Source organism: Lissotriton helveticus, chromosome 3_1, assembly GCF_964261635.1.
Source record: "Lissotriton helveticus chromosome 3_1, aLisHel1.1, whole genome shotgun sequence".
NCBI lineage: Eukaryota > Metazoa > Chordata > Amphibia > Caudata > Salamandridae > Lissotriton > Lissotriton helveticus.
The window spans coordinates 1866286635-1866314027 of NC_136061.1; the positions used below are offsets into that span (position 1 = coordinate 1866286635).

Genomic DNA, 27393 nt, shown 5'->3' on the forward strand with positions numbered 1-27393 from the left:
ATGAAAAATGAAACTTTTCAGTTTCATTTTTTAAGGGCAGGCAGTGGTCTCTGGGACCACTGCCTGCTCATAAAAAATATTTTCCAATATCCTCACAAAGGGGAAGGGGTCCATTGGGACCCCTTCCCTTTGTGAGTCGTTTACCACCTACTTGAAGTAGGTGGTAAAGTAGGTGGCAAAAAGTAGGGCGCCCCTTCCTAATAGTGAGAATCGCAAATGCTATTACCCTTTTTTGCTGCTGCAAGCAGGAGGTTCTCCCGTTTGCGACCGCAAAAAAGGGTCGTACATCTGGCCCCATACCTCATAAATGAGTATGGCTTACAAAAAAACGAAATCCTCAACATTGGGCCAGTTTTCAACTTTAGTTAGGCATATCTAAACTACAACAGAAAAATAATACAACTGTGCTAAAAAAGTCAACACTGGATACTGTGTAAAGCAAGACTGGAGACTAACCCCATGTATAAAGACAGAAATCTGCTTTCCGTGCCTGCTGGTCGATATAGGATCAGCAGCAGTACTGCACTCTATGGCCAAGCATAGTGGGTTACTATTCTGCCGAGTTTGAGATTGCCTGGTTTGGACCCACTTTTGCTCCTCAGTTTTGGTCTCAGCAGTAACTTCTTGACTGCGGATCTCACAGGCCTCATACCATGTTGTGTGAGACCTCTTACTCTCTCTTCCCAGATCACCAGCCACAGTCCTAGTCTGCAGACCAGAAATCAGACTCCATTCTCTTTCTGCAACTGCCTTCTTGTCAGGTCTACCTCTGCCCCACCTCCTGATCCTACTGAAGCAGTCACCCTTCTCGTCCATGCTGTATGTGCAGCACATCCACTTTTCCTCCCCGTAATGCAGAGCTACAAACCACTGCCCCATCTCTGGCCATCACTATCAATGGTGCAGTTAGGCTAGGGCTCACCATTCTGCGGTCCCCACTGTATTCCTATTATAGCTGTTTTTCTACCCCCTAACATGTATGTCGTGGAGGGGGTTCTTTGCTTTTATTAGGGTCCATGGCACCCATGGTGCAAGAAGGCTCACCCACTTCTTCAGTGAGAGCAGACTCTGCACAACTCCTTATGTCCCAGCTCCTTGCAGGCATCTCCCATTCCATCTGATGACCTCTCTCTGTTTTCTTCCTCCACAACCCCTGGCCCAGAAAGTAGGCTCTGTCATTGAGATAGTGGATTTACTTGTAGCTGGGTCTATGGGATTATGTTTCAGCTACATCAAGTGTGTGTGTTAGTACTAGGAAGTGACAGTTTAAAGCAAAACTAAACACTTTCTACTAAAATTTACCTATCTCAAACTCAAGACCATCTCAAACAATTTTCACCCAAGATAAATTTTTACCCTAAAAAAAGTACTTACGCATTGTTGCAAAGCTCTCCTTTTGTGTGTCAGTTTCAGTAAAACAAAATAGAAATCTAGCATCTTGTCTATGGTGACTGAGCTAATTGATTAAAGTAGTAGGTGGGACCAGTGGATTTCTTTGTAAGGCAAGTAGATTTTTATAGCATTTCGTCACCTGGCCAAGTGGTTACAAAAAATCCACATCCCTTTTCTTAGTTGCTAATGACCCCTGGTGATCTCGCCTCTCCAATGATACCCTATACTGTTACTTTGTTGTTGTTTGTGACGCCTGGTAAGTACACAGTCCTTTCAGGGAACCTACTAAGCCATAATTATGTAAATTGAAGCTCAAACAGCCAACATTCACTGCAGTAGAGGATACGCAACATCCATGGGAACATGATATTGCTTTATCCCCATGAATGTTGGGCCTCAATAAATCCCCCAAGAGTAGACAAAGGGTATTTTGTTAGGAGAAAAATAAGGCTGTACAAGAAGAGGAATTCTGATAGATACATCTGCCTTGTGGATTCCTCACCTTGTGAATATCCCCCTTGCGTCAGCAACGTTCGGAATTTTTCTACATAGCACGCCGGCGTGGACAACGTCATAGGAACGCGGCATCGCGCGCGACTCCGTCCGACGTCACCGTCCCCTTATTAAGCCTACATCGGCGTGATGACATCAGTTCCCTTTTTTCCGCGTCGTCGACGCTAACGGTTTCAGGGATCTTCTGTAGTTACAGATAGAGACTTTGTTGTTTTTTTGTCTGTTACTGTTTCTGTTCTTCGTCGAGGATGTCGTAGAAGAAGACGGGTGTCAAGCAGTGTGGCTCGTGTGCCCGGATGATGTCGATTACCGATCCACACGAAGATTGCTTGTGGTGTTTAGGGTCGGATCATGACGTCAAGGGCTGTCGATTCTGCTCAAAGATGAATCCGAAGGCTCTGCGAGAGCGGGAGGCTAAACTTATATTAGCCAAGATAAAAGGTAAAGAAGCCGGTAGATCTTCGAGATCAAGATCAAGACACTTCAGATCGAGGCCGAAGTCAAGATCGAAGTCGCGATCGAGGTCAAGATCGAAGTCGCGATCGAGGTCGCGATCGAAGTCACGATCGAGGTCGCGATCGAGGTCGAGGGCCAGATCGGAGTCGGCGTCGAAGTCAGCTTCTGGGCATGCTTCGGGTTCCTCAAAGAGAAACCATAAGAGGAAGAAGCATAGTTCTCACCATCATTCGGGGTCATCGGTCTCGAAGAAGTGGTCTTCTCGGAAACATCACAAGGATTTTGTGTCTCCGTCTCCTGCTGGTGGAGCCACGCCGATGCAGTCTCGAGAACATACACCGGAACCGGAGTTAGATCCGAATCCAGCTTCGGGTCAGTCTTCGGAGCATGAGGGGGTCGTGGAGGTTCCTCAGTCACCGACTCCGGAGGATGACCTGGAAGGTCAAAAAGGTCAGGAGGAACCGAATCCGGAACAACCTCCTGCGGAGCCATCAATGGGTTCATACCCTTCCTTTCCTGGTCCTGGTCAGGACCCTTCGCATTTCCTAAATGCTATGTTTGGAGTATATGCAAGGGCAATGTACCCCACTGGAGCACCTACGGGTCCCATGGGTCCTTTGTCTTTTAACTTGGGTGTCCCCCAAGCTTATGCACCGGCGCCCTTTCTGCCTTTTATGCCGACTCCATATCCTTCTTGGATCGGTACGGCGCCGCCAAGGTCATCGACTCCGCACACGGCTTCGCCGGCTCCAAAGCGACCTCGAAGTTTGGATCGAGGCTCGACTGCGGTTCCTGTTTCTCAGCCTCCCGTTGTTCCAGCTCCTCGTTCGACTCCGGCTCCGACTCCGTCAGATTCGTTACCGGATCCGTCGACTTCGATCCGTCTGGAGTGGTCGAGGCGTAGAGCCCAACGTCTCTTGGAGGAGAAGGAGTATGGGGAACCTGAAGTGTAGGAAGGCGAGCTTCAGGAACATGAGGATTGCTTTGAGGGTCTACATAGTGCAAGCAGTCTTGAAATTTCTCCAGAATGGGGGTTGCCTGTGGTTTCGGATACGCCCTCTAGGGATGTAGTGCCATACCATATGGTAATCAGAAAGGCTGCCGAGTTGCTGAACTTGACTTTACCAACAGTGGAGTTCAAATCTAATATCCTTACAGAAGTTTTACATTCGCCTTCTTCAGTCATTGAGCCGACTCTACCATTCACTGAGGCTCTGACTGAGCCGATTCTAGAAGTTTGGAAAAAGCCTTTGTCTGCACCTGCGGTGTCTAGATCGGTGGCGAGGCGTTATAGGGTGGCTCCTGGAGACCCTGAGTTCTTATCACCTCACCCTTCGCCGGAGAGTCTGGTGGTGCAGGCCGCTTGTGTGAACAGATCAGCAGGCTCTTTTCCCCAGGTTCCTTGAGATAAAGACTCCAAGAAGTTGGATCAAGCCGCTAAGAAGGTTTTCACCTCAGGTAGCATGGCTTTAAAATCAACAAATGCTACTTGCTTACTAGGAAGGTATGTGCATGCCTTAATGGACTCGGCAAGCAATTGTCAGCTAAGCTTCCGGAGGAAGACAGGAAAAACTTTAATGAGGTTGTTTTGGACACTCAGGCCGCAGCCCGCCAGGTTATTCAGAGTGGCATGGACACGGCAGACTCTGTGGCTAGAGTGATGGGTTCTTCAGTAGCTACCAGAAGAGCTGCTTGGCTAAAGTCCTCAGAGTTTTCCCCTGATGTACAGGCTACTCTTTTGGATTTGCCTTTTGACGGAGTTGGCCTCTTTGGGAAGAAAGCGGATGCGGCTTTAGAAAGGTTCAAAGATAGCCGGGCGACGGCTAGGTCTTTGGGCTTGCAAGCGAAAGGCACAGCCACCAGGAAGTTCAGAGGTTTTGGCAGGTCCTCCTTTCGTTCCTTCAAACAAGGCCAGCAGCAACAGCAGCAACAGAACCCTCTGTACAAGTCTTACAGAGGTAGACAGAAGGGTCGTGGACGTCAGGCCTCTTCCTCCTCTACTTCCTCCTCTAATACCCACCCCCACCTACATCAGCAAAGCAGCCCTAGATCCGCCATTCCGGATCATGCGGGTCCGGTAGGGGGTCGGCTTACTCATTTTCTACGGGATTGGGAATCGGTTACATCAGATCTTTGGGTTCTCAATCTCGTAGAAAATGGGTATGCTCTTCCTTTCCAGGAGTTCCCTCCCAATTACCCTCCTTGACAAGGTTATTGTTCGGAGGACTACCTGCTTCTCCTGCAGGAAGAAGTCCTGGCAATGTTCAGAAAGGGTGCGATAGAGGTGGTTCCGGAGCAGGAGAGGGGTCAGGGGTGCTACTCCCGGTATTTCCTGATCCCCAAAAAGGATGGCAGACTTCGGCCAATCCTGGATCTCAGGATCTTGAACTTGTATCTGAAACAAGAAAAGTTCAAGATGCTCACTCTTGCGCAGGTTCTTCAAGCGCTGTTGGAAGAAGACTGGATGGTGTCGATCGACTTGCAGGATGCGTATTTTCACATCCCCATCCTGAAGTCGCACAGGAAGTATCTCCGTTTTATGGTGGGATCGCAACACTACCAGTTTGCGGTCCTTCCGTTTGGACTTACTACTGCGCCTCGAGTTTTCACCAAGGTGATGGCAGTGGTGGCGGCACATCTCAGAAGGTCGGGAATACCTGTATTTCCGTATCTGGACGACTGGCTGATCAAAGCAGAGTCGCCAGAGAAGGTGCTCCTTCATCTGCAGGAGACAACTCAGTTGGTGCACAGGTTGGGTTTTTTGAAAAATGTACCCAAGTCTCACCTGGTGCTCTCCCAGCGCAACCTGTTCATAGGTGCGGTACTGGACACTACTGTATGTCGTGCATTCCCTCCACCTCAAATGATTCGCGACATACAGGAGATGATTCCTTTATTGTACAATGGAGCAGTCGTTCCAGTCCTGAAGATCCTTCATCTGCTCGGTCTGATGGCTTCTTGCATTCTGTTGGTCAACCATGCACGCTGGCACATGAGGGCACTCCAGTGGTGCCTCCGCAGGCAGTGGTATCAGCAAAACGGAGATCTCAGGGAGTCTGTGAGGATCTCCAGAGAAACTGCATGTCATGGTGGAGCGTGGAAGGCAATCTGTCTCAGGGAAAGCCTTTCCAACTACCTCCATAGGTTGCCACAGTGATAAAGGATGCATCCACTCTCGGGTGGGGTGCTCATCTGGGGGATCTGGAGGTCAAGGGTCTTTGGTCTCCAGAGGAAAGGTTGCTTCACATCAACCTTCTAGGGTTGCGGGCGATACGTCTGGCGCTCAAGGCCTTCCTCCCTTCCCTTCGCGGTCAGTCGGTTCAAGTCCTGACGGACAACACGACCGCGATGTGGTATATCAACAAGCAGGGAGGAGTAGGGTCGCAGTGTCTCTGCAAAGAGACTCTGCGGCTCTGGTCCTGGGTTCAGGACCACCAGATTTGTCTAATGGCAAATCATCTGGCCGGAGTTCTGAATGTATGTGCAGACGTTCTCAGTCGGCAGTTCTCTGCCGACCACGAGTGGAGGCTCCATCCGGAGGTTGTTCACGACATCTTTCAGATGTGGGGGACTCCTCAGGTGGACCTGTTCGCCACTCGCGAGAATGCTCACTGCCTGTCATTCTGCAGTCTCCAGTATCCGATACAAGGAGCATTGGGGGACGCGTTTCAGTTGAGTTGGGACTCTCAACTCCTTTACGCATTTCCTCCCATATCCTTGATTCCTCGGGTTCTGAGGAAGATTCGCCAGGACCGGGCCCAAGTCATTTTGGTCGCCCCGGATTGGCCAAGAAGGGTGTGGTACACGGACCTACTCCACCTCTCCTCTCACCCGCCGCTCCATCTCCCTCACAGGGCAGACCTCCTCTCTCAGATAGAGGGGCAGGTTCTACACCCCCACCTCCAGACATTACACCTTAATGCCTGGAGATTGAACGGGGCAACCTGAACTCTTTTTCTCTCCCTCACGATGTGGTGGATGTCATTCTTTCAGGCAGGCGTGACTCCACCAAGTCCATCTATTTGTATAGATGGTCTAAATTTGTTGTTTGGTGTAGGGAGAAGGCTGTTGATCCTTTGAGGGCTCATCTGTCTGATATTTTGCAGTTTGCTCTCTCTTTGGCGCAGCAAGGATTTGCTGTTGCCACGGTCAAAGGTTACCTCTCAGCGTTATCGGCATTTCTCTGCTTGCTGGACCAGCCATCTCTTTTTAAATCTCCAGTGGTTTTGAGGTTTCTGAAGGGCCTCACAAATAAGTTCCCTCCTTCTCCTTTTGTCGTGTCTCAGTGGGATTTAAATCTTGTCTTGACTTTCTTGATGGGTTCTCCCTTTGAACCCTTACACAAGTGTCCCATGAGGCTTTTGTCTTTTAAGACGGTCTTCTTAGTAGCAATCACCTCGGCAAGGAGGGTGAGTGAGCTTCAAGCTCTTAGTTCTAAGCCCCCATTCTTGACCATTCATGCTGAACGAATGGTTCTTAGGACCAGGGCTGCTTTTCTGCCTAAGGTGGTAACTCCCTTCCATCTAGGACAGTCCATTACCCTTCCTACCTTCTATCCTCCCCTTACCCTTCTAAGGAGGAAGAGAGACTGCACTGTCTGGACACTAAGAGGGCGGTGTCTTATTATCTGGACAGAACTAAAGACTTCCGGATGGACGACCAGCTGTTTGTTGGTTTTGCTGGCTGTCGGAGGGGCAGAGCGGTGCACAAGCGCACACTTTCCAGGTGGATAATCCTGTGCATCAAGATTTGTTACTCCCTGGCGGGTAAGGACCCTCCTGAGGGTATTAGAGCTCATTCAACTAGAGCAAAGTCTGCAACATCTGCTTTGTCTAGAGGTGTTCCTGTTGAGGACATTTGCAGAGCTGCGACTTGGGCCTTTCTCCACACTTTCGCGAACCACTACTGCTTGGATACTGAGGTGAGGAGGGTCGGCCACTTCGCGCGCTCTGTCCTCCAAGATTTCCTGGTATAGCAGAGTGGACACCTTCCTCCGGAAGTGGGGACTGCTGTGGGACTCTATTCACAAGGTGAGGAATCCACAAGGCAGATGTATCTATCAGAAGAACAAGTTACTTACCTTCGGTAACGCTTTTTCTGGTAGATACGGTATCTGCCTGTGGATTCCTCACTGACCCACCCGCCTCCCCGTTGTCCACTCTGCTATACCTGGGTTTATTTGTATGTTAATTTGTATATTTATTGGGTTTTTGATACCTTTGTTACGCACTATGTGTGCTATTTTGGTTTGTATGTACTATGTTCACTGTATATATGTATATTTCCTGTCATTGGTCCGTCCGGGTGCCTCGAAGGCACGGAAAAAAGGGCGGAACTGATGTCATCACGCCGACGTAGGCCTAATTAGGGGTCGGTGACGTCAGACGGAGTCGCGCGCGATGCCGCGTTCCTATGACGTCGTCCACGCCGGCGTGCTACGAAGAAAAATTCCGAACGTTGCTGACGCAAGGGGGATATTCACAAAGTGAGGAATCCACAGGCAGATACTGTATCTACCAGAAAAAGCGTTACCGAAGGTAAGTAACTTGTTCCTCGGCACCTTATAACAAATGAATGGAGAGCTCCTATAGCTCTAGGAAAAACTTGAAATGATATAATGATTTATACCTGAGTAAAATAAATCTGTACACTATTTTTGTAACTTCTGAAAAGGAGGCTTTGTTACGCCTGACTTAATAATTAAGGGGTTGTTGACCTTTACCCGACATCAGATAATTTGGTTACCCTTCTACTATTTTGCATTCATTAGAGGTAACAACTGAATTTCATTACCATACTTGGATTATTCTCGTGAATTGTAATTAGAACTTTAGGTGTTGGTTCCTGACTGAAACCTGTTTATTTACTCTCGTTTGGCCAATGTTTCTGCTCACAACCTCTTGTGATTTATGCATAGCATGATGCAAGATAACAGATATACACCTACTTCGTACACCTTCATCCTACACTTGCAAATGCGTTCTGTTTGCCTGATTTAGGAACTGTACCTGGCTTATAACAATCTGTCTGACTTGAGCCAAGTAACCATGTTGGATCATCTGGAGATCTTGGATCTGGAAGGGAACAACATTGATGATATCACTCAGATTCAATACCTTGGATTGTGCAGCAAGCTGAGCACACTTACGATTGAGGGGAACCAGATATGCCTGAAGCCTCATCCAGAGTCTCCAACGGTAAGCCCCTTTTTTCACAAAATGTTAACACCTTTTCACAAAACTAGGATTGAATAAAAATGACTGATGCTATTTTTTGAACTTGCTAGCAGTTCCCGTCAGTGCACTGTAGTAATTTTGGCATCCAGTGATCCCCATTTTGGTTTTGGCCTTCATTGTCTACACAGCAATGATTATCCTTGTTATCAACATAATTTTTCATGGGTTTTGCTAGTTTCTTCTGCTTGAAAAAGTGCAATGCTTTGTCTTACTTGAAGGTAGTTTTTTAAACCAAATCTTTGGAACTGCTTTCTCCCTATGCACAAATTCCTGAATGTTGCAATACAAAGCAGGACATTAGCGTTTGATGGAATTGGAGAACCACCCCAAATCGGTACTTAGGTTTCCCCATCACTACCCCCTCATTTGTAGGTGGGGGGACCTGCAGGGATTCCCATGGCTCTCCCATTAAAACACCTCTGCTGGCTGCAGCTTCGGTGAGTTGGACGCAAGGCTGTACTGGCCGTACTGGGCATTGGGTGTTTGCCCGGGAAGCTCAAAAGGTTTAGTTCAGTTTTGTTCCCAGGCACTGGTTTTGTTACTGGGGACTGGTTTATTGCTGAGCTGGGTGGCACTGTTTTTTGCAAATTGTTAAGGGTTCATCCCACAGTTTTCAGGCAACAATAAAAATGTCAAGAGAACTGGTGATTAATGCTGATGTTGTAGAGGGATCGGAGTTTTGGCTAGTGCCAGTTTTGATGCAACTAAAGTAGTGCAGAGGATTAACATGCCTGCTGAAAAGAATGTGTACCATGTGTATCACTTAACTGTATTTTATGCGCATAGCTTAGTGGGTTACTGCTTATGCCATAGAGATCCTTTTTTACTTACAGTTCATAAATTACAATCGTAATATAGAACAGTGAATTATGAACTTCCATCAAAGAGCTGCATGCCGACTGCATGATACATGTTAGAATGTTGTGTTTTCCCAGTCTTTCATTATCCTAATGTTGCTAAAAGGGTTTGTTTAGGTAGAAATACATTATTACTAGGGGAGACAACCATTACAATGCGGAATTAACAACGCGATACCTTTACGACGCGGTCATCACAACGCAAGTCATTACAACGACTTGCGTTGGATGACGCTATATACTAAGGAATAATATGATTTACTTTTCCAACACCTTCCCTACTGTTACATAGGCTGGAGTTGGAATAGTAAATTATACTATTCCTAAGTCCAGCGCCTCTAGCGCAAGTCGTAGTAATGACTTGCGTTGGGATGACCATGTCGTAAAGGTATCGCGGTGTAAAGACTGCGTTGTAATGACATACATCCTTTATTAGTAAAGACAATGATAACCACTGAGTTATGTTTTGAATCCCTAGTTTGTGCTTCTCAAGACCAAGCTCTCTTAAAAAATGACTACCAGTGTGGATGACATTTGAATCCTACAACTTATAGTCACCTTTGTCTTATGTAACATGTTCTATACACTGATTTACACACATATGATTAATTTTCTCTATTGTGTGTGATCTAAAGTGCTCTGACACTCTAAACTGGAATGAGAGGCACTATAAAACAAAACAGAATGAGAGGCACTACAAAACAAATAAATACATGTGAGAGGAGGGCTATTGAGAGACGAGGGACATTGTTGGCAAGTGATAGTGAGGGTGTCTGTGGAGGAGGAGGGTTGGACATCCAAAAATATTGTTCCAAAAAGCACTGAAACTGGCCATGCTGTGCCGCTTATTGGGGTGGAGGATGCTAGTATCCCTTGCAGTGGTCTTTCATTGTGTTCTCAGCTTCTTCCCTGTGCTTAACAGTGAAAGCGGACACTTAGGTTTTATTTAAATTCATGTTTCATGCTTGACATCCTATTTTTTGTGTTCTCCGTAAGAATGTCTATGGTTATGACCGGTTATCCTGGTGCCCTGTAAGGTCATAATTTACCATGCTTTAAAAGCTAATATAATTGAATATATAATGAAAAATTTGTTGTAGAATGCACCATTTTGCCATTTTGTTCCCCAAATTTTCTTTGGGGGAGGGAGAGACTGCCCCCCCCCCCCAAACTCATGTAGTGGTCAGGCTCGATCACACGCACAATTGCTACGCATAGTACTGGGATTGGTCTGACAAAATATGCCTGGGCTGCTTTGGTTTCGCAGTCCTTCCCTGGTTGTAGGACCCGCCTTTTTTAGGGCAGGTCTTCAATTGCTCTTGTCATAGATTTGTTTGATTTAATGTAGTTATTTCAGTAAAAAATACAATTAAACAATCACATTCAATATTATTCATAAAAATATTAACCTATAACTTTTGTAAATCATTCAGAAGACATTTTATATATGCAGCAGTATAATGTAAAGCTTAAGTCAAGTAAATCAACATAATGTTAAACTACATTTAATTTATCAATTCTTTTTGTCACTAGGATAATGCAAGCATAATTTGAAACACCAGCATCATAAAATTCTATTGCATCGGCACTGTTGTAACCCTATTCCAAAGTGTGTCTCCAAGTAAAGCTTCCTTGAATCTTGCAATGCAGGGCCAGATACTTTTTAAGGGAATCAAGGTTTCTCCACCAAAATTACTAAGGGCCTGCTTATGAGTTTGGTGGTGTGGTAGCAGGCCGCCACACCACTGCCCTGCTCCCACACCGCCTAATCTCACCACTGGCCCCCTGCCAGATTACGAGTTACCTCGTGGTCTGGCGGGCGGTCCTTTGGCATTCAATCATACAACACACTACTGGGGGGTCTTAGGGATGATTTTAAAGACCTGCAGGGTGAATATCCCCTAATCACATATAATCAACTACAGAACACCCTGGGTCTACACAAAGAAGTGAAAGAGAAGTGAGTCAGCTAAACGGAGCAAAAACTAGTATGCCCACTAACTAGTCACACTACTGAGATAGATATAGGTACCACCAGACCCTGGACCCTAAACAAACACACCAATTGCAACACAGAGAGAGTCATCTACCTCATCACATGTCCTTGTAACAAAAGGTATATAGGGATGACCTCTAGAAAGATCAAGGTGAGAATTTCCGAACACCGGAGCACAATACGGTGTAAGAAAAGTGCCACAAAACTGACTAACCATTACATAGAGGTGGGACACACCGATACGGAACTCCACTGGGTGATCCTAGAAAAACCGTATATCCCCACTCACATTAGAGACATCCAGAAATTTCTCTTGCAACGGGAACAGCGTTGGGTGTTCCGACTACGCACAGATGTGGATGGGCTCAACGAGGAAATCCCGTGGTTGGCCCTAGACTGATTTACCATCACATACATATGCCCAGATTACTACAACATGACAGGCTATCTAGACATAGTACCGTCCTGGGTACAACAATGTATCGAGAATATAGGGGCATGTAACCATACCACTACTTGTTCTTGTCCAAATGATTGAATTGGAGGGTTCCCCATCACCAGTACATTACCAGTACAGGACTTATGATATAAATAAAGATTCTATAACCAAAAGAATATATGGGATCATCAGATAAACTACGACAAACAGATATGAACCACATAACATTCTTTTTGGTATTAGAGAATCAATTTGATTTATACAGTCTCTAAACAGACTTATTAAGAACAACTACAAAACGATGGGCTGTAAAGATCATTTCCTCGTGTCCGGGCACGCTCGGATTGAGGAATGGATCTCTGTCAGCATGAGTGCACTCGTTGCACACATGCGCAGTACATCTGTCATTGATGCCTGTGTAATACTTGCACTAGGTAGTTGACGCATGCGCATTTTAGTGTATGTTGTCGCGCGCATGCGCGGTGTTGTGGATTAGTGCGCACATGCGCAGTGGAGATGACATTGGTGCGTGAGGTGCGCTTGGATCGTGGGGATGTCTTTGAACTGAGCGTGCGCGATAGAGTGTATATTCTCTACGCGCATGCGCAGTGATGATGGAATGATTGCAGGCACAGCCGCGGTCTACCTTGCGATTAAGGACCCAGCGAGGCTGGGTTAGCACGCCAAATGGTATAAAAACATATAAGAGACCAACGTCGGTACCTCCGGTCATTACTCCTGACGGCCCGGGGTACCGACGGATAGGTGAGTCACGTTCTCGTAAATACAGACTCTGTGATAGAGGGGGACGCGCTAATAATGTAGGTGGGGGAATACTCTGCCTTATGATCCATGTTGTTTTGGATATTTTTCAGCCTATCTGAGTAATAGAATATCTTGCACTAGATAAGGGCTATGTGATATTATGATTCATTTTGGACGTTTTAGCCTATCTAAGTAATAGGATATCTCATACTAGATAAGGGCTATGAGATATAGAGAGGAAGAGAAAGGGGTTTGTGGGAACTGTCCCTCAATTTGAAGAGGAAGTTACCAGATACCTCTGATGAACGGGAGTCCCACTCCTTTTAGGATGGGTACTCTCCGAAGACTAGACTGGAGTTGCTGTGTCAACTGTTGGCCCTAGCCAGGGGCGAGTTGAAGTAAATACAAGACTTATGCAGTCGTGGTGTATGTACATCACTGACGGGTTGTTTGGTCCTTGTTATAGAGCGGGCCTCCTTCCCTGAGTAATGAACCAGGTTGAGGTGAGGGCGACACCCAATTGTTATGGGTAAGTGATAAAACTCTTGTAATATCACCATAAAAAATAGAAAATGTACTAGCGTTCGGTGACGCTATTTTTCTGTGATTGGAAGTGAGCGCAGTGAAGGAGCATTGCTTTGACATATATGTAATATTTGTCTATTACAGGTTCCGGTTAATGTACCCATAAAGCATTCGAGGTGGACATGACCGGTGGAGTATTTTTTACACTATAAATTTCACACAGTTATTATTTTTCACGTTTGTAGCAGCAGCTTTATATATTTATAGCCTGGTCCTGAAGAATGCCCAGACACAATTAGGTCTTAGTGAGGGCAGAAACATGTTGACCTTCCATTCTGGTTGACGTCTTGGAAGTTCCGAGCGTCAACATTCTGCTTTTTAAATGATGACAAGGGGACTCGAGGAATAAAGTTATTATGAGTACTCCTTAGTAATTTTTAGTACACCACTTTCTTATCTCTTATTTTTCGTTGCGCTGCACTTTTCACTCCTTTTTGCCTATACCCCTTTGATCCTCTCACCTTCTCGAGTGAGTCTCTGGACGCCAGCAAGGACTATGTAGGGTGACCAGTCAACCCGTAGTCCTTCTTTGTGTCAAGGTTTTTCAGATCAATTCTCAAGATCGGTTTTCCTTGATCAAGATTGTACCAAAACCCAGATGATGAATGACATTGGGTGATTGATGGGTCTTGGCAGCAGGATATCTCGCTCCCACTCGGTCCTTTGGCTTTCCCACGGCAGTGCCTATTAAAAAGGCACTGCAATGGGCGTGCCAAAGCCCGTTCCTGCACGCTACACAGTCCACGCTTTTCAGTAAAGGGGGTGCATGCACACACTCGGTGTCCCCCTGCATGCATCGCCAACCAAACTTCTGCCAACCCCTGGCAAACTTCGCAAACCCCCGCCACTTAGAAAAAGGGGGGATGCACAGTACCCTTTTTCTGCCCCACCTCTCTTGCTAATCAATAGTTTCTCCTCACGTGTGCTGCTGCACATTCAACGTTCTAGCCAGAACTTCCCTAATCTCCAAAAGATACAAATCCATACCGATTCTAGATAAGTGCACTCCTTTGTCCCTAAAGAACTTGACTGTGTCAAAACGTAGCTCATGATTGCAAATCCTACCAAAGCCAAAACCCCCGCAAAAATGAGCCATTCCGCTGTTGACGTTACTTCTTGCCCTACCAACCGCACCTGGATTTACGGCTCCTCTCCACACGCTCTGGGGTATAAACGCGGTCCACAACACAAAACACCTTGCTCACTGCTCTTTAACAAGGGCTAAATTCTTCCACATCAGCACTACTGCCTTTTCTTCGAACAAATCGTTTCCCTCTAGATATAAAACCAAAATATCCGGGCACCTGCCACCCACTAACAATCTATTCAAACAGGGGACCAGCTCCTTTCAACACATTCCCCCTTTTCCTTTCCAGGTAATTTTGAACATCCGATATTCTGACCAAAGTAGCTCTGTCATGCCTGTACTTGAGCCCATTTTATAAACGAATGCCCCATGGCCCAAATAGCCATTTCCTCCATCTCTGGCTGGGCACTGAACCTGAAATGACAAAAATCCGCATTGATTTCACATATCGCTATTCACAGCTCGCACGTCCTTTCTCAGCTGATCATTGTCGAGCCCACCTGAGCAGGCAGGTACCGGGTGTTTCCAACGCCCATTGTCCCTGCCCTCTCTGATCTGTCTTAGAACGGCTCAACCATATCTGTACGTGACTGCTATGCATGACCAAATCCTGCCACAAAACTCCCCCTGCCCCTTCTTATCCAACAATTCTGAAACCTGAAAGGCACCAAAGACCATCCACACCATCAGTGTAGAAAACGAACACGATTCTTTCTCATCTCTGCATATCTCCGAAAACACTGCCAGCACCCATCTTAACATCCGCCTGAAAGTGGCTTCCGTAGCCTGGACCCCCGTGCCCTGCTCCTGCGCCCAACCTTCTAGAATTCTACACCCCAATTCTCCAGCCGATGGGGTGTAGCCCCATAAGAGCTTCCCATGAAAGCAATTCCTGCTAGTTTCCGGGTGATTGCAACTCTCGATAAACCCCTGTCAATGCCTCTGGGCACCCGATCACAAGAATTCTCTCCATGCCAAGATGTATGCCACTCTAGTGGAGTCCGCAAGTGACCCTATCACCAATTGTAACATCCGACGTAGCCTATGTATCACAGATGCGGAGGCATGGGCATCAGGGTCCTGTCGGCGTCCTTGGCTAGCCCACGGAATCTCCCCCACTGTAAACGAGACAAAGCATCCGCAATGTATCATGCCGCAAACCACCCAACACAAAAACTCTCAACAGTTTCAGCACCTGTTCATCCCTGGCGGACTGGTGATTCATGATCTCTACCACTGCCATGTTGTCTACCCTAAACAGCACCTTATTGTGGGCCAATTCTTCCCCACTGCTACCACCAGGGAAAAAAATTCTAAGAAGGCGATGCTCCTGCCGTCGTCTCGCCAGTGTGCTGGCCATTGTTCGCAAATTACCTCCCTTTCCAAAACAGTCCAACGCCCATAACACCTCCTGCATCTGAAAGTATTTGCACTTCCCATTCTAAGTCCTTGTCCCTTGCTAGAGGAATTCCATGAAATGACTGTAAGAAAACCCTCCACATCCTCAAGTCCTCCTTGACTCTGGCTGAGAGCTGAACGTGATGGTGAGGCAAATGTTTTCCTGACAAGGCTCGTCCCAATCTCCTACAGAAAGTCCTACATCCCCTCACTATGCTGCATGCAAAGTTGAATTGACCCAAGAGGACCTGAATTTCTTTGACCTTCACTTTCTCCCGGGATGGCATGTCCCACAACAGGGTAAGAATTTTGTTCTACTCATCCTGCGCTTGCATTTCCTTTGAATTGATCTCGATTACCAAAAATTACAGCTCCATGGTAGGACCCATAATTTGTTCCGGTGCCAGCGGCATCCCAAGCTCCCCATCAGCTTTCTGGCATTCTGCAGAGCTAGGGGAGCCCACAAAAAAAATGCGCCATGAAAGCAGCCACTGCAGAAATGTGCTGAAACACTCAAACAATGCGCACAAAATGGACAAGCCTATTGGTAGTGCTTTGTCCATGTACCACTTTCCCTCAAAGAAATCATCTGGGTGGACTGGAAGCAACCGAAAGCAGATTTTATATCACATTTTGCCATAGGTGCAGCTGCGTCCGCAGTCACTACCAGCGACATGGTCACATCAACTGATGAGTAGGATACCGTGGCCACCTCCTCATCGACGAAATTATTGACCGAATTCCCTTCTGGCCATGACAGATTTTTAAATCCGCCTGTACGGTCCCAACTCCTTTTTCGGCACCACTCCGATGGGAGAAATCATCAACTTCTCCATGGGCCAATCCTCGAAAGGACCCGCAATTGTCCCCTCCCGCACCTCTCTCTATCCAGTTTGTCTTGCACTGCCTGTTTATGTTCTGTGACTCATCTCAAATTCTCTGCCCATCTCCTGGTCCGTGGGCCCGTGTATCCCAAATGAAACCCCTCTCGAAACACCTCCTGTAACACCCATGCTGATTCTCATAGCAGTGTAGCCACAGTTCCAGATTTTCTAATCTAACCGGAGTATGAGCCCCTAGGCCCAGCCCCTGTGCTCCCTTACTCCCTCGAGCACCTGAAAACTGCTGTTGGTGACCCCCTGTATTACCTCCTGATTGCTGCCATTGATGCCTCCCTTGATGGTATCCTCCCCCTGCCCCAAAGCAATTGACCAGTGTGTGCTGGCCCCCACATTTTGTGCTCTCATGGTGAAATTTACAATATTTGTGTGTGCACAGTCCTTTATTGAAGTTCCTGCAAGCCCCTCCTGCTCCCGGCTGACTCTTCCCTGTGCCCCCCACCTCTCCCCGGGTGGGTCGACTCTGAAAGGGCCAGTAAACTTTGGGAAGCCCACTGGCTGTGAAAGCCATCTTCCTCCCTTTTACCGCCCCCGTTGGGTGTTGCCACAAATCTGTATCCGGCTCCCCCCACTTTGCCTCGGGGTCCCATGCTAAATGCGCCATGAACTCCTTGTCCTATTGGGCCCACGTGTATCCCCCACCCGTTGTTTGCACTTTCATGATTACATCCGTATATTTAAACAGAGCAACGCAACACTCTGGGTAATTTTTGCAGTAGAGGCTTGCATAAATCAAGAATGCTGCCGTCCAATTCTCTATTGTCAGCTACACTTTTGGATGTTTTGCTAACTCATATTCCTCTTCTTTGGATCCCAGTTTGGACTGGACCTCCCTGTTCAAAAGTTTTAGCATCTCTACATACTCCCCCTTCCAAATGCCCTCTTTTGTTATCAGCATCAGGTGCGCCCCTAAAGGTTTCGTTACCCCCATGTACAGTAGTTTCTTAAACCTTAATTCCTTGCTCTCTGGCCCACCTTTTTATCCTCCTTCTTGTTTTCTTCTCCCAACTCTTTTCCTGTCTTAGCCCCATTTCCTACTTTCGTAGCCCCCTCTTTTCCTGCATCGCAAGTGTCCACACCCATGTCCCTGTCCCTTCCGTTGCTCTTGCCGGCATTGCCGCAGGCCACAATGCCCTTACTTGCTTTTCTGACGGTCCTTGTAACACACTATGCAAAATGTTAGAGTGCCCCCCAACCCTTTCCTCTTCCTCCCTTAGCTCGCCTCCTTCAAGGATCTCTTCGTCAAAATCCAGCACTTCGTCTCCGTGACCCAACTCCTTTGGCCACCTGTGGCCTTTAATTATATAAACCTGTGGAGCCCCCCATCTTTGGCCCCCCTTTGCCTCTCCGGGGGGCCTGAGTGTATTCTACGGTGCCCTTCTGGCACCTCTATGTGCCGCTCGATATTCCTCTGTGTCCCATGGGTCCTGCTATACCCACTGGGCGTTGGGGCCAGCGAGGTGATTCTGGGCCTACTTATGCTAGCCGCTCCTTCAGCAGTATCGGGCATGCCGCTCTGGGCCCAGCCCTCTCTTCGCCTCGGCGCCAACGTACTGCCCCCAGCTCTTTCGAGTCAGCTGTGCTGCGCCACTTGCTGCCCTGCAAAAATTTGGAATGGTGTGATGGTTCCCTGCCAAGAACCTACCTGTCCCACTCCCCTCTTCCTCCCTCGTATCTCCTCTCCCTGCCCCTGACCCACTTTCAAATCCAACTCCTGCTCACCTGCTCCCTGTTCTCCCTCTTCTTCCCTGCTCCATTACAGCAACTCAGCGTCCAACGCTGACGCCGGCCCAGCACCAAACTTGCCAGTTCCCCAGACCGAGTCACTGGCGCCCTCCTTGCCCTGTGGCCCCCTTCTCCCACTGCATGGACCCCCCGTTTGCCAAGTAGGCATATTATTGTGCCACTGTATCCCCCCTCTCACTCCTTCCCCCCAGACTGAAAAATATCCAGGCCCTCTCAAGCGTGAGGGCCCTCAGCTGGCTCCAGTTCCCCAGGCATTTCCTCATCCCCTTCCTCCTCCCACTCCTTCTCTCTCTTCAGAAATTCCCTGGTCCCCTTGTGGACCTGTCCATTACCCAACAGAAAATGTCTGCTAGTTCCCAGTGCTTGTACCCCCCCCACCCCCGTCTGCGCCTTCTTCCCTGTCCCCAAGTGCCTCCCTTCAGGGGTCCCATTACCCTTATAGCAACGGCTCTCAGCCCCTCCCTCCACTCCATGTTATGCGGCAAATCCCAGACGAGCCCCTCACTGGCGGCTGCTCTCTGTGTATCCCCCACACCTCTACCCACTCTGTCCTCCCCCACTGACGAGGAGGCTCTGCCCTGAGCTTTATACTCCGCACGGCTCCCGGCCGGCACGTCTCATGCACCGGGGTCGTGCGGACCATGAATCCTGCCTTGGAGGGGGTGGCCTCTCCCTGGGCATGCCCCGACGCAGCACAGCCCCCTGCCTCAACATGGCCAAAGGTGCCTTCCACGCTCCGGGTTCCAACTGACCCACACCCTGGAGGCTGATCTCCTAGAATAGGAGCAGCCCCTCTCACTTACCCGCATCGCCTGCCCCCGTATGGGCGCTCTCACTTTCTTGGGGGGGGGAACACTCTGCGATCGCTGTGGCCACACCTGCCGACGCCCTGTGGGCCGGGCGAGCTGACTCCGCCGACTCTGCTGCCTTCACAACCAGCAGATCCACCCACCCAGCTTCTCATTAGCTCCCGGACCTTCTCCTCTGCCATTGCAGGTGAGATTAAACAAAAACTAACTTCTCCTAGCCCTCACTGCTATCTCGAAGCCCAAGGCCTAACCCCAAAACCTTCTACTGCTCAAAAACCCTGCTCCCAGCCACCAGGTCACCAAACTTATAATGGTGGTGGGGAGCCGAAAAACCTATTCCCTATAGCCCTTGGGCTGAAATTGGGCTATACCCAAAACAGCCCAAATAATCGCAAAATGTCAGTCCCCCGGACTGCCCCACCTCTCCCAATCTGCCTGGGGGGCAGACCTCCCTGCTGTCGGATGCCTCCAACCCCCCCTTATAGTCAGAGCGGAGCACTTTTCATAAAAAGTGTTTAGAAGTCCTGTGCCTGGCAGGACCCTTGCTGTTGGGATGAAGTGTTACGCGTGCTGTGACGGAGTCAGAAGTCACGGTACAATCAACAAAGCTGCCTACGCTCAGTGGTAATCTGAGTCTACATCTGACGGAGATCCTCATGCTCTGGGAGAGGCAACGCTACTCTTTGGGAGAAGCCTGTAAGCCAGCCTGCTAAGCAGGTAAGCTCCTGTAGGAGAAAATAAACAGCTGCCATATTTTTATAGTTAATTGTTGATCGTTTCCCAGCTATGTGAGTAAGATGCTGTGAATTGGTCAGACTTTACTGAAAGGCAGAATTGTGACCGGATAATGTAAGCCTGTAGGTTTTAACTCTAAAGGCTGAGTGAAAGATGGGGCAGACTACCTGAGATTTTTGTATTTATAGGAGAAAAAATTAGACAAAAAGAAGAGAAAAAAGGGAGGCATGTCCTGGCCTTTACTTCTGAGGCTGGGGCAAGCCAGATCTGTGTCGCCTGGTAACCAAGCATTATTGATTACATCATCAGGTACAGGAGCTGAGGTATTTAGCGGTGGCAAAAGCACTGCAGAGGAGGGGAAAAGAACACTAAGCCAGAGCAGCCTTCCTCTATAAGTTCTGATTCGGATGCACCTAGAACCTCCACATCAGGGAAATATTTGTGGGTGCGAGGACATTCTGGATCATATACGTGGAGTAGCGGAAGTGATTTCGCTGAACATAAAGGTGAATTCCAACATAGCTCCACTTATTGGCAGCAATGCTACAAATCCAAAAGGTTGTTCACCAACTGATGCAGTTGATAAAAAGGTGGACCAAGCCATTATGAAGTCATCTGTGGTAGATAATTAAGGCTGGTTCATATGCAGGGTATACTGCATAGTCTTTGGTCCAGGACTTCGAGTCGTTAGCACCTGCCATGCAGGAGGGGACTGATTGTGCTGATCTTGTGGTGATTATGGAACAGGAAGCTGAGTTCCTAGTAGGTGTTTCCTCCGATATCCTTAGATCAGTGGCAGTAGCCTGTGCAGCAGAAATTTTGACTAGAAGGGACCTGAATCAGAAAGTGGAAGGAGGACTCAAAATGGGAGCGCAGAGGAATCGAACATGGCAGGGTTGGACAGACAGAGACCACGCATGCAAGGACTATATTTGAATGCTAGATTGATCCCTAAGAATGCAACTGAGATAGGGGACCTATTAGAGGATACCAAACCTGATATATGCTTTTTCACTGAAACATGGCTCAATAAAGATGTCACTCCGGTACTAGCAGTGGCCTTTACGGATGACTATGCAGTCACCCGGGTTGACAGGCCTTGTAAACGTGGGGGGGAGATTAGCCTTTGCTACTCGACTCCCCTATTATATCAGGACTTTGGATAGGGTCTCTTCCTCCAACTTAGAGCTCCTAATATTCAGACTAGAGTGCGAGCAAGCCATTGAATGGACAGGTGCACTAGTATATCCCCCTCCCGGTGGTAGTAAGAAGGAGTTCTGTACCTCATTATTAGACAGGTTAGCTCCACATATATTGAACACCAATACATTTCTATTAATCGGAGATCTTAACCATCATTTAGAGATTCTCTCTAATTTAGATATTGCCAGTCTAGTGGCAGCGATGGAATCTCTCGATTTATCACTAAAAGTCACCGGCCCCACTCATAGTGCAGGCCACATGTTGGATGCCATTTTCTTCAACATACCTGAATTTGTAGGTGATCCCCCTCAAGTATTAGGTTGGACTGATCATATGGCATTAAGCTTCTCGATGCTGCCTGTAATCCTAGCAGTACGGGCACAAGACCGAAAGGAATCAGAATCAGAATCAAAACCACTTTATTCGATTAATAAAAATCATAAAAGTATACTATACAAAATACAGAAATAGTACCAAATGTACCTAAGTTCTCAATAACAACAGTTTAAAAACAATTACACATTAAAATCAGTTTATCAATTTCTTTATAACTCATAATGTCAGGTGATACAGCGCCGTTGGGTCTGCCAATCTAGATTTCCTGCAACGAAGAGATACAATGAGGAAATTTGCAACACTAAACATAATCACAGGGGCTTCCATTAATTGTAGATAGAGTAGTGCTAGTTTAGTCTGTAAAAACCCCTTATCTTTTAATAGTGGAAAAATAAACTTTCTTCTACCTCTAGTATAGAAGGAACAAAAGAAGGTAATATGCATTGTATCTTGGAGTGAGTGATCGTCACACTTACAAGGGGCAGCATCCTCAGGCTTACACCATCCCTTGGAATCACTTAATAACAAATTGATCTGATTAAATCGAAATTTCGTTAACAGCCATCGGTGAAAAGGAATCGTTACAGTAGAGAGGTACGGTTGAATGGATAAAGACGAAATAAGCAGGTAATGGGCCCTTACCAAAGGTTTTCCTAAATCTACAGATTCCCGCTCCTGCTCTCTAATCTTTATGAAATTTGTTTTGACCCAGGTTAGGTCAGCTTTCCTCAGCCCCTCTGGATTTGTGAAAATCTCCGGGCGCCCCAAATCCCTAGATGTTGTTTTAATGAAGGTCAACCACTGGATTTCCTTAGCTCTCTCTAATTTCATACAGTCCCTTATAATCTTGTGGTTCAGGGTAAGCTTAGGGTTCGTCCAGATTTTAATCCATAATAAGATAGGGGCCATGCTTATTATATCTGCGATATAACCCTTGCCTAACTCAAGGTGGACCGCAAAGGTAGCCGTTGATTGGGGAAGGGCTAAGAGGGCACGGAGGAATTTATTTTCCTCTTTCTGGATGGAGTTAGATTTTTTATAGCCCCATATTGCAGCCCCATACCTTGAGATGGTTTTTGCATTATAAATGGATAAAATTGCTTCGCAAGGTTTTCCCCCTAACCTCTTTGCGAATCCTAATATTGCAGCCGATGATCTTCTCACAGCATTTACTTTAGTGGTAAGTTGGGGAACCCACGAACCTTTGTCGTCAAACACGACCCCCAAGTACGTGAAGACTTTCACTCTAGAGATTGCAGAGTCATTACAATAAAATGATTTAATACTGTTCTTTCTCGAGCCCAGTGACATGAGATGCGATTTTCCATTATTAATCACTAAGTCCAATGATTTCATAAAATCCCCGAAGGAGTTTAGTAGTCTTTGTAACCCAAGTGGTGTCCGTGCCAATAAAACTGCATCATCCGCGTATAGGAGTACTGGGATAAACGTTCCTCCCATACGCGGTGTGTCAGGTGTCGCCTTTCAATGTATCTTCCAGGGAATTTATATATAAGGTAAATAGCATTGGGGCCAATATGCACCCTTGGCGCACCCCCCTGCCTGATTTAAACCCTGTAGTGCATTTACCCTCCTGTGTCATCCTTATTGATGCATACAGGTCCCTGTGTAACTCAGCCAGAAAATACACCAGTGGCCGATCAATCCCTAAATCCAGGAGTCTAGTCCACAGCCTCGACCTATTACCTAGGTCAAAGGCCGTGGACAAATCCATAAATCCCAGGAAGATTGAGCCCTTGGCAGCAGCCATATATTTATTTATTATTAAGTGTAAATTGAGGCACTGGTCCTCCGTGCCTCTGCCAGATCTAAACCCATACTGGGCATTAGATAAGATATCTTTCTTAGAAGCCCAGGCTGATATTTCGGCTATAATAACTTTCCCCAAGGTTTTGACAGAAGTGCCAATTAGAGATATGGGCCTATAGCACCTAGGATCCCCCCTTTGGCCCTTTTTGAACACAGGGATAATAATTGAACGAGACCATGATGCCGGAAACCCAGTTGCAGATGATGAATTAAAAACATTTGTTAATAATTTGGCCCAATATTTGGGATTGGCCTTGTACAAGTCAGAGGGCACCCCGCCAGGGCCGGGGGCCTTATGTCCAGCCGTACCCTCAATCGGTTTCTCAACCTCCTCTACAGTAAATGTCAGTGGTAACCATGGAGGGTCGGTAATAGGGGCCTCAAAGGTTTCTAGCTCTATGTTACTCCCATAGATTGTTTCAAAATGACTTAGCCAGTCCTTCTCTGAGATGTTAACTTCTTGCAAGGCATTCTCAGTGCCGGTAAACAATGGATTGTTAACAATTGCCCAAAACTTAGAGCTATCCCTCATTGTTGCCTTTTCCATCAGTACTACCCAGGCCTCTTTTTTAATTTCGTTTTTGCAAACCTGTATTATGGATTTGTACTCCTTTCTGAGGAACGCCACTTGCAGTTTATCCCTTGGTTTATTTTTGAGGGCCTTCATGAGAAGGTTATGAGCTCTGGAACATTTATGGTCAAACCAGCCCTTAGCTGGGTTTACTTTAGACCGGTTATTGAGTGTAAGTTCTTTGGCCACTTGAAGACAAATTACCTCGTAGGCGGCAATTACGTCACCCCCATGTTTTGCAGGATCAGCACAAGTATTAAGTTCAGCGCCAACCTTCGTGCTAATAATATTTAAAAAATCTTCGGGGGTAACTTTATTCCATTTTAACCTCCTCCCTTGATCTTTAACTTTTACCTCGATTACGGCTTCTGTAGTGGCCTTTTTGTTAAAAAAAGAAATAGTATTATCCAGTTCTAGCACTACCGGATTATGGTCACTGAAAGTTGAGAATACAGCATTATAAAATATTACAAAACTTAAGAGTCCCGGGGATATAAATATATAATCTATTATTGATTCACTATCCCTAGCTCTGTACGTTACAACACGGTCACTCCTGTCAAAAAACCCTGTCTCAAACAAATCAGAGTTTGAAAGGAGATCCTCCAGAGCTTCCCCCTTAGAGCTATGTTCAAAATGTTGGGGGGATGAGTAATCGGGACCTTCGCTGTCTCTATACTGGCAGTTTAAATTACATAAATGTACATTAAAATCACCCATCAAAATATAATGAACAAAAGTGATTTGATTTTCCTTATAAAATGTAAAAAAATTTGACAGTGAGTGGAGATGCTCATTAGGAGACTCACCTTGAATGGAATTAATAAAAGTAATAATTTAATATTATTTGTCAAACTAACTTCAACTATAGGAAATTAGGGGAAAAAGAGTTGAGCATTTTAGCTGTGCCTGCTATATTTACTGGAACCAGAAGAATCAGACCCCCTCTATCTCTCCCTGCCGTCGAACTACGAGCAGGTACAAAATATGATGTATAACCATTAACCCAAAAGTCACACTCTCTATCCCAGGTCTCCTGTAGGGCTACAATATCGTACTGTTTCACAAATTTTAGCCAGACATTATCTTCCCTTTTTGAGCGAAGCCCTGCAATGTTCCAACTTATCAGTTTTACCTTCTCCACCGTTCCCTCAGTGTTGTTTGCTATATTTTGCAGTGTAGTTTGGGCCATACTAGCAGGGGCCAGCTAGTCAATCAATCTCCCCCACCTGAGACAAAGGGGAAAATTGGTTGGATAAAGCCAGACCCTCACTGATCTCCTTACTGTATGTATTACGAGGCTTTGGTAGTAACCCCGTTTTTTGGGTTACCCAGCTAGGTTGGTACTCTCTAGCCGGTTGGACAGGGATGTTTAGGATAGGCCTCTTTAAGTCACAAGTGCTCCGAACCTGGTGTACCTTATCTCCCGTATAACCCGGTCTAGCGCGGGGATAGAAAAAACCCAATGGCATAGCTCTGATACATCTGACCTCATTGTCTAATTTCGAGGCATCCCAGAACAAACGTGTCGCCTCATTGGGTTTGTTAAAATTTACAATGAGGCAGTCCCCCTTCAGGTGTTTTTTAGTGTAGCCCAACCACTCTACTCGTCTCCCCATATTTATACTAGAGGAAATGTTTTTATCCCCCGTGCAGTTTTCATTACACCAGTTCTTTATATTAATTAACAGGGTTTCTGAGGATTCTACCTCACCATCTTTCAATGGGGGACATTAACTATTATTGCAACATAGGGGGTAGATTCGGGGGGAGATTATTAGTGGGGAGGGGTTCCAATACTTTGACCTTCGTAGGATCCCTCCTGTTCTTCAAATCCCTCGTTGGAGAAGTGGATCTTTTGGGGCCTGAACCCAACAGCGGACCCTTAATACCATTGCCTTCCCGGGGAGAAACTGGGTTAATTGGGAGCGTTACTGAGCTTTGAATCTTGGTGGTGGATAGTAATCCGCTCTCGTCCCTCCCTCCAGGGGCCATGGATTTTTGGGCCCGAGGAGTTTTTGGAAAAGTACCTGGCGGCCTGTTTGGGGATTGTTTCTTTGTTAACAAAAAAGCGTTCAAGCGCTCACATTTATTTAAAATCCCCGCTACACATTCATTCAAAGTGTCAATAATGTCTTTAGAAATCTGTATCAATATAGATTCCAGTTTCTCAGAAAAAATGTTCTCCACTAGGTCCCTAATGGAACGTTCTAGGTGACTGGGTATTCTCGTTCCTTTTTTCGCCGGGGTAGCATTTAGCAGCTTCGTCTTTTTATACTGTCTCCTGCCATGTTTCTTCGCGGTGTTTTGCCCACCCCCTATAGATCCAGACGCGATCACAGTATTAACGAGGTTCAGGGCCGACTGGGGTGATAGAGTCAGGTGGTAAAATGATTTTCGGGGGTTCAATTACGACCCGCGGCTCCAGGGGGATATGCCTAATAGGAGGACTGTCATTAACGGTCAAATCCTGAAATTGGGAAAAACCTTCCAAACCCAGTTCTCGCTCAGTATTAGCAATTTCAGTATTTAAAACCCCAACGGCGGAAGTTAGATAGGAAATAATACTGGTAGAGTTACTTGGTACTTTCGACTTGACTCCCCCCCCCTTTCATGGATATTTGAAGTTTACGCTTACCCATGTCACTCCGTACACGTCAAGGGGAGGCCCGTCCCGTCCCTCGCCGTCCCCGGACGGCCACAGACGGCCCGCCCTCTGCCCGGGCTCAGCCCGGCACCGCCCGCGCGTCCCGCGACACGGGTGGTACTGCTGGATTTAATGTGCCTGCGGGCGGAAGTGTCTGGTGGTAGGCGGTGTCCCCGTCTGGCAGGGGACGCTGGGAGCAGTAGTCCTGTGAGTCCTGGGGGTCCGTGAACTGGTCCCCTCTCGGCGACCGCAAGACGCTGCGGCAGCGGGGGAAAGTGGTGATGGATGCGGACCCCCTGGACAGCGGTAAGATGAGCGTGCGCTTGCTTGTGCCCCCAAAATCAGGCTGGAGCCCCCGCTCCACCGGAGGTACTGCTGGGTTTAATGCGCCTCCGGGTGGAAGTGGCTGGTGGTAGGCGGCGTCCCCGTCTGGCAGGGGACGCTGGGAGCAGTAGTCCTGTGAGTCCTGTGGGTCCGTGAACTGATCCCCTCTCGGCAACCGCAAGACGCTGCGGCAGCGGGGGAAAGTGCTGATGGCTGCGGACCCCCTGGACAGCGGTAAGATGAGCGTGCACTTGCTTGTGCCCCCAAAATCAGGCTGGAGCCCCCGCTCCACCGGAGGTACTGCTGGGTTTAATGCACCTCTGGGCGGAAGTGGCAGGTGGTAGGCGGCGTCCCCGTCTGGCAGGGGACGCTGGGAGCAGTAGTCCTGTGAGTCCTGTGGGTCCGTGAACTGGTCCCCTCTTGGCGACCGCAAGACGCTGCGGCAGCGGGGGAAAGTGGTGATGGCTGCGGACCCCCTGGACAGCAGTAAGATGAGCATGCGCTTGCTTGTGCCCCCAAAATCAGGCTGGAGCCCGAAAGGACTTCCGCAGACCTTGGTCAAAAGTAAC

The 27393-nt window shown here is 47.4% G+C and overlaps 1 protein-coding gene across 2 annotated transcripts in view; it reads left to right on the top strand.

The window, feature by feature from the left end:
- Window positions 1-27393, top strand: part of LRRC56 (leucine rich repeat containing 56) — a 650173-nt gene that overhangs the window by 245647 nt on the left and 377133 nt on the right. For both annotated transcript variants that reach the window (XM_078682840.1, XM_078682841.1), the window contains one exon: window positions 8361-8558. In XM_078682840.1, the coding sequence (XP_078538966.1) occupies window positions 8361-8558 (198 nt within the window). The remainder of the gene's footprint in view (window positions 1-8360; window positions 8559-27393) is intronic.